The sequence below is a fragment of the Bombyx mori genome, chromosome 5 (assembly GCF_030269925.1).
Source record: "Bombyx mori chromosome 5, ASM3026992v2".
Taxonomy (NCBI): Eukaryota; Metazoa; Arthropoda; class Insecta; order Lepidoptera; family Bombycidae; genus Bombyx; species Bombyx mori.
In genome coordinates, this window is record NC_085111.1 from 15484346 (window position 1) to 15492814 (window position 8469).

At 40.4% G+C, this 8469-nt stretch overlaps 1 protein-coding gene across 6 annotated transcripts; it reads right to left on the minus strand.

The window, feature by feature from the left end:
- Nucleotides 1-4689: 4689 nt before the first annotated feature.
- Nucleotides 4690-8469, minus strand: EF1a (elongation factor 1 alpha). Of its 6 annotated transcripts, none has more exons than XM_012693672.1 (3): nucleotides 8335-8469; nucleotides 6911-7013; nucleotides 4690-6322 (listed from the first exon to the last, which is right to left on the minus strand). In XM_012693672.1, the coding sequence occupies exon 3, from the start codon at nucleotides 6309-6311 to the stop codon at nucleotides 4920-4922; it is 1392 nt and encodes a 463-aa protein (XP_012549126.1). In that variant the 5' UTR covers nucleotides 6312-6322; nucleotides 6911-7013; nucleotides 8335-8469; the 3' UTR covers nucleotides 4690-4919.

Below are 8469 nucleotides of genomic sequence, written 5' to 3' on the forward strand. Positions count from 1 at the left end.
TGTTGGAGTGAGTCACAGTTTTTATGAGGTCGGTCCATCGTGTTGGAGATCGTCCGCGAGATCTTTTGCCCTCGACTTTCCCTTGCACCACCAACCGCTCAATGGAGTCCTCATTACGAGTGATGTGCCCGAAGAACTTGAGGATGAACTTGAGGACCGAGATAGCGCTAAGGTAAGAATAGGAAATTATATGATTAAAGTAGTTTTGAACAGAGTAAAGTATGTTAGGTTAAATGAAGTGTGGTAGCTTAAAGCACTGTTTTTTATTTTTTCATTTGCCACTATTGCGTCACCTTAATTGGTCTCCGTGGTTCGTGGGGAACGTTGACCTACACGACGACTTGGGCCTCGAATCAATCCAGAAACACTCACTGACTTTACAGTCAGCGTCGGAACGCTACTTCGATAAGGCTATGCTTCATGATAATCGCCTTATCGTTGCCACCACTGACTACTCCCCGAATCCTAATCACGCAGGCGCCAGTAACCGTCAACGCCTTAGACACGTCTTTAAGGATAAATCAGACTTATTTTTTTTTTGGGCCAGTGGCCGAACCTCTTGCGAGGTCTCCGCGCCTAGGGGGCACGCGGGGTATTTGGGACTTGACGATCTGCAGATGTTGGGAGCAGAGCGCGGGCCCAAGGAGTTTTAGGGCCCTACCGCAAAAACACTCCCCTGCCCTCTTACACCTGACGTCGGATCTCCGTCTGGGGTCAGAACCCGATCAGAGTATGGGGTTCCCGCGGTCAACACTACAACCAGACTCGCGGTGCCACTCCGAGGACGGCCGACCGATAGGTAGTGGACGTGATTATCGACGACCAACGACGCCGATCTCCTCGGTACGGCCACCATACCAGGCCACCCGGGCGATGCAGCTAGTGTTCCGGGATACCCCGCTGGATCAGAACCAGCCTGCCGGGTCGGAACGCGATACACCGCTGACCGGGTTGCTCTTCCACAGTATTTTCGGTGACGACAGCGACGACGGCAATGTGGACCACATTGCGGACCGCTGCCGACGACGCGTCGTCTCATCCTCCTGGTGCCAGCGCGCTAGAGTGACGGTAGCGCGTGGCGCAGCCTCAACCCCCTCAGGTCACCCCATGACCATCATCGGGATGAGACTGCCTCCTCACAGGGGCCGGACCTGGATGAACACCCTTCGGCTTGGCAGCGGCAGCACAGCGCCGAGAGGGAAGAAGAGCTTTCCCTCTCCCGTTTCGCCGCCTCCTTCTGCGAGATGGTGGACTCGCAGAAGTCGAGCATCGCCTGCCAGGACTCGTCGCTGTCGAGCATCGTAGCCGTGACGTTCGGGAGCTACAAGTCCGATACTATTTTACAATGAGGATGCGGCGCTGCTCCGCGAAAGCAGGGCAGTACGCGACCGTGTGCTCCGCCATGTCTTCGTTACAGCCGTTGCGGTGGTGGCACTTCAGCGTTGGCTTCCTCCGGGCGACGAGGTGCGGGTAGCGACCGAAACAGCCGTGTCCCGTAAGTACCCCGTAAGTAAGTGCGAAGATAAGACGTCCTCTGTCGCGATTCACTCAGTCCGAGATGACCGGGCGGATCGCCTCGACGGTCCGTTGCCAGTAGGCAGGGTCCGTCAGGAGGTGAGACCACGCCTCGAGCGCGGCACGCCGAGGTTGATGCTTCTGCGCTAGAACTTCCACCGTGCTGGGCCGCGGTTCCTCCGTGGAGCGGAGATCGCATCGCCACGCGTAATCTGCAGCAAGCGCCTCCGCTTCCAGGTCCCCCCAGGAAGGCGTCCCGGCGAGCACCGACAAACGGATCCATCAGATCCAATAACCCTTGCATTAGACGCCTTTAACACTAACACTAGGAGCCGGCTTAGGGACTCCGGTAACCGCACTTGTCGACCTGGGCAGAGTAATGCTTTTGTGCTACTCGAGCTGATAGTTTAAAGTTTTTTTAATATTGAGAGTTAATGCGACGCAAAGTTAACCGTTTAGATCTAATTTTAAAAAGTTTATTCATACTTCTCTTCGAATTGAGAAAAATTGGTTCTAACGCAATTAACAGTCAAATTACAAGTCACAGTATTCGTCAAAAAGTTTCTATGCCACACTTATTCATAGCTTTAGCTCATTGAGTTATTCACCGAATCTTCTTGGTAGGTCACGATTCCGACCCATGGTCGATTCATTCACGAAGCAACTGCCCATAAGCTGTTAGACTCCCCTTGAAGGCGCTCAGGCAATCGTGGAGCAACCTCCTCCTATTCCAGCTGAGTCTTTGGGTACATCCATTTTGGTGGAATTGGCTAAGGGACACCAGCAACCTCAGTAAAAAAAGTATAACAATATATTATTACGCTAAAGAAAAATTTCTTTTTTAAAATAAACTAGCCTTTATGAGCCTGGGTTTCCTTGCCTGTTGACATGGACGAAACATAACCTTAAAATTGCATTAATTTTCTGACGAAATAAAAACATTGAGTAAAAAGTTACAATATTATGTTACAAAATTCTGTTATTACCCGTTTACTTTATTCTTAGTATAATGCGTATTTATAAGCCACCAGGAATAACAAGAGGTCAAATTATTTTGGTATCAGTAATCGGTGTCTTGGGCGGCGTGTATATTTGGAAACCATTTTTCGCAGATTTTTTTAAAGAACAAAATAAACTAGCAGAATCTACTTCAGAAAACAGGGTAGAATAAAAATAAATTAAAAATATGAGTCGTCTAAGCGGAGCTAGTCCTTTAGCCAAGGTCCTTATGGCTGTAGCAATTACTTCTGGTGTCGTCGTTGTTTATAGAATGTTTTACGCTCCTTACGTAAAACGAAAGCGGTATCAAGTAGCTGAAGAATGGGCTAATAAAATCATAGAATATGAAGAGCAAACGGAAGAAACTAAAGCAAGTATCTCGACATCCCAAATCTCATATTGATGGATATAAACTAATTAAATATTAGATTGCCTAGCCGGTAGTGTCATTCGACTTATGTATATAAAATAGATATGTAAATAAACATTAGAAAAATAAAACATATATTTTGGTTTTAATTTCATAATCCCTAATTCATATAATAAAATAGGAGCGTAGTTTTGTTCTCACTCATTAAACGTGCATGACTACATAAATTGTTACATCTTGTAATTTGAGTAAAGTAAAATGTAAGTAATCAAGGATTTTACTGATTAACAAGAACAAATAGATCTTCAAAATCCACAGTAAAAACTATAAACTAACTTACTGATAGTTGTGACAAAATGAAACATTTGTTTCACACTGGATGCGTAAACAAGTTCAGCTCCCTGTAGCTGGTCAGTGATTACCGAAGCTCACTGACACCACAAATCACTATGATAATTACAATCAAAATTACAATACTTTTGCAACAAATCAAATCAAATTTGATTTGATTTGATTTGACAACAATGCAAACTCTGGGTCTATAGGATGACTTCAGATAAGCACCTCTGTATTTTGCACTGAATGTTTTAAAGAATTGATTGTGATGAAACTATCATCTTCCACGACCACTATCAAACTAGAACTCAATACTTAGAACTATGGAGATTATCCATTTTCTAGATTTACTTACAACATACCACAGCAGTAGAATGAGTTTAGTTGCAGTATTTACTGAACTCTTATTTAGATTTATGTTTACTCATTTAACCTTAGGTATCATTGCATACTGTGTAAGGCTGCCAGTCCACCGGAGCGGAGCGGAGAAACCGAGAAATATTAACCAATAAGATTGCACAAAATCATTTTGCAATCTTATGATTTTGTTGACTAACCGGCAGCATGAGAGTACCTAAATCTCTAATATCTTTATAAAGGGCTTTGATTGATTTTGATAACACTACATTGAAAAACAAGTTTTTTCATACGTATCGAGAGCCCTTTGTCGCGGAGCAACCGGGACAATTTTTTCATGGCGTATGAAACATCCACTCTGATTTCAATGAGCTCCCGTATTTAGATACCTACATAACAATTGTGCTACGGGTTCATGTATAAGTGATTTAAATTTTTTTTCAATTTCCTAGTTTTTGAAACACTGCCAAATGAGATATTTTTATTGTTTCGAATAGGTATTAGTTTCTGTAGCCTGGCCCCTTTTATGAAATTTCTTTTAATAGGTCGAACTACCTACCTACCTACCTAATTGTCCTAAAAATTATTAAGTAATCTCTAAGGACATAAATAGTAAACATTTAACAGCATCAAAACAGCTATGCTTTCAGTGCAAAGTAATTTAGTAATTTTGCATTCAGTTTCAACAAGTGTCTTTAATTCTCGTCTTATTTCTTATCGCTCGTTTTACATTCGAATAAGATCGTTTTGTTTTGGCAAGAAAATGACATCTCAATAAAGCAATGTTTAAAAGAAACATAAAATCAGGTCAGCATTTCGAAAACTGCTATTTTCTAACCTAACCTTTCTTTTATTTGCTTTTGACATGAGAATTATTTACAAAAAAAAGTAGGAATTTCAAAACAATAACTTGAAAAAACTTCAGAATTCAACAGTTATAAAACTTGAATTAGTAGTAACAGCTTTTGGATGAAATAGCTCAACCATTGATCAAATCATCAATCAAATAAGTTTAAAAATTCATTAAAATTAAAGTCAAAGTTAAATCCTGTTCATAAATCAGTAACATTTTAGATCTCTAAATTTAAGCAGGTGCAAAATAATACAAATAGTACTGGAGGCTACCTTTATTCTATGAATTTACACTTTAGTTTGCAGTCATAACAAAATGTTTCAGATATATTATGTATAACCTTATATAAATTATAAAATAATGTTACATTACAAGCCTTGTAAAAAATATAGAAAAGGAATGAGTTTGTAGCCCTTTTTTCCTTCGAAACACCTTTCGGTGAATGAAGTATCGCAGTTGTATGAAAAATTGTGCTGTTAACAGCTCTAGCTACTTCTTGCCCTTGGTGGCCTTTTCGGCAGCTTTAGTGACCTTGCCACCACCAGCCTCCTTGAAGTTGACAGCCTTGATGACTCCGACAGCAACTGTCTGCCTCATGTCACGGACAGCAAAACGACCGAGGGGTGGGAATTCCTGGAAGGACTCTACACATAGAGGCTTGGAAGGTACCAAGTTGACAATGGCTGCATCTCCAGACTTGATGGATTTTGGGTTGACTTCAGTAGATTTACCAGTACGACGGTCAACTTTTTCTTTGATTTCTGCAAATTTGCAGGCAATGTGGGCAGTGTGGCAATCCAAGACTGGTGTGTAACCGTTTGAGATTTGACCAGGATGGTTAAGCACAATGACTTGAGCTGTAAAATCTGCAGCACCCTTAGGTGGGTTGTTTTTGGAGTCACCAGCAACATAACCACGACGCAATTCCTTGACGGACACGTTCTTTACGTTGAAACCTACATTGTCTCCAGGTACAGCTTCTTGGAGAGCTTCGTGGTGCATCTCCACAGACTTGACTTCAGTAGTGATGTTGGCGGGGGCAAAGACAACAATGGTACCTGGTTTCAACACACCAGTTTCAACTCTGCCGACGGGCACGGTACCAATACCACCGATTTTGTATACGTCTTGCAGGGGAAGACGCAGGGGCTTGTCAGTGGGGCGGGCAGGTGGCAGGATGGCATCGAGAGCTTCAATGAGGCATTTTCCGTCAGCTTTGCCTTCCTTACGCTCCACCTGCCATCCCTTGAACCAAGGCATTTTGGTTGAAGGCTCCAACATGTTGTCTCCGTGCCATCCAGAAATGGGCACGAAAGCGACAGCAGCTGGGTTGTAGCCAATCTTCTTGATGTATGAGGATACTTCCTTCTTGATTTCCTCAAATCTGGGCTCACTGTATGGTGGTTCAGTGGAATCCATTTTGTTTACTCCTACGATGAGCTGTTTGACACCGAGGGTGAAAGCGAGCAAGGCATGCTCACGGGTTTGACCGTTCTTAGAGATACCAGCTTCGAATTCACCGGTACCGGCAGCTACGATGAGCACAGCGCAATCAGCCTGAGAGGTTCCTGTGATCATGTTCTTGATGAAATCTCTGTGTCCAGGAGCATCAATGATGGTAACATAGTACTTGCTAGTTTCGAACTTCCAGAGAGCAATATCGATTGTGATACCACGCTCACGCTCAGCCTTTAGTTTGTCCAATACCCAAGCATATTTGAAGGATCCTTTACCCATTTCCTGGGCCTCCTTCTCGAACTTCTCGATGGTACGTTTGTCAATACCACCACATTTGTAGATCAAGTGACCAGTGGTGGTGGACTTGCCGGAGTCGACGTGTCCGATGACGACAATGTTAATGTGAGTCTTTTCCTTGCCCATTTTTGGTTAGTCTAAAACAAAATAAATTAAATTGTAGTATGAAGACAAAAATCGCATGATTGAGATGCAAACCGGCGTTCGCAAGGTCGTCTTCGTGTACTAAGAGACCGGCAATATGGCTGCCGCATGGCCGCCTCGCCCTATCTTGACATTTAACAAAAGATGTCGGCCATTTCATTAAAAAAATTCGAGCAACGTTGCGATTGTCGAGAAATTACAAATAGAGAACTACAATAATGATGCAAATATAAACTTCGATAACTTTGCAGAGATTAAAAAGAAATAATGCAATGTCAACCACGTGGTGGGTTAAGCCGGTTGGCACTATGTGTGACGCGTAAGCATAACCATATTGCATTCTACATTTAAAATAATAAGAGAATTTATTAAACAATTGAAATAATTGTTAAATGACAACGTGGACACTCATTAATCAGTTCAGTAATAAACGTGATCTGAAATGTGTTCGGCTAATCTTACTATTTCACACAATAATTAGTTTCAAGAAGATTAAATCTAAAAGAAGTTATGCTTACGGAGTTATGGGTATATTGATTTCACTTTTTCACTTCACAAAACAATATTTTTTTGACACTCACCACGGATTACAAACTGCGTGTAATATCCGAGATAGACTCCAACAGAATGGACGAGAAATGCTCTTTCTTCCAGCTGAACAGTGCTCAAACAGTCACTTCCGTTCTGAAATGTTGCTAGAAAATTACTCTAAAAAACCTTCAAATTGTTTCTGTTAAAAATTGATCGGTCTTTTTCAAGTTCAGAAACATATCAATTCTTTATTTAATGATTGTTAGAATTGCATGAATTTTGGTTTTTGGTTTTTGGAAAGCGGTTTTACGTGGTATTTTAACATTCAATGTGATGTGACATTCCAAATGCAATCTTTTTACCTAGAAATTTATTTTATTATTTATGTACTGCAAATTTATTCGATTTTGTGTTTTTCGTGTATTGAACTATACAAATCTTACTAAAAATCTGATTGAAACATTTTTGAGGTTTCTTCATAAAGCTGGGGAAGTTCCTCTTTTCTTGTAACATTAAAATTATTTAATTGGCACGGAAATGACGCACCATCGCTGCGAAACGTTCGGAAATTATCATAGCATTAGCTGATTAGCCCATTACAGAAAATAATCAATATTGAAAAGATCTAAGGGAGACTTAAGATGCCAATCGTTTGAATGAAATTTATTGTTCATGTACTTATTTATTTGGTCACTTAAAATAAATGTTGCAAATAGACTAATAATATGTAAAAATATTAAAGTAATATTGTTTGAGAATTCACACTTCATTTAAAATCAAATTAGGAAAATAAATTCTTACAGTAAATGAAAACTATAATAGTATTTTTATTTTTGTTCAATCAACATCTATGAGGTAGAGAGAATATTAATCTATAATACATAAAGCAGCTATAGAATGACCATATGCTGAAAAACTATCTACGTAAACGGTCGTCCTCGTTGTGGTTTAGCAGAGAAACTCACGCTTCACCAAATTTTGAGTAGTTGACAGAATTTCATATCCAAATTGTAGTTTTTAATGGCTACTTTTCCGGTAAACGTAAAGGCATGGCTACTTCGCAGCAGAAAAAGCTCCGTTATTTTTACTTTTTAAGTTCAGTCACGAGCTTCCGATAACGCCCTGAACCATTATTGACCATTACCAAAATAACTCCTACACAGGCATGAGGGCACTACTTGCCGATGCAGCCCCACTAAAATACCCTAAATTGGATTTTAATTTTGTCGTTTAATTCCATACTTTTATGAGATTTATCTTTTTTAATGTCATTTTTTACAGGCCAGTGTATTATTAAATTCGACAAAAAGTTTTATGCTTTTGCGATCTCATGGATTTTTTCACCCTACTTTATACTTAAACTTACTATGTTTATGATAATGTTTAATTAATAAAATATGAAGTTAGACCTTACTTCAATGAGGAGTTTCTCATTTTTTTCGTATTTATAATAAAAAATTTAACATCTACATACATAATTTGATTCCAATCGTTTGTACATGAGTCGTCTATTATATACATAATTTGATTCCAATCGTTTGTACATATACTCAATCCTAAGTTCACAAATTGTTCATCAGTTTTATACTGACATCAGACATTTTAGTCT

Excerpts from the sequence above, each read along its gene's own strand:
- EF1a (XM_012693672.1), bottom strand. The coding sequence starts at position 6,311 with ATGGGCAAGGAAAAGACTCACATTAACATTGTCGTCATCGGACACGTC.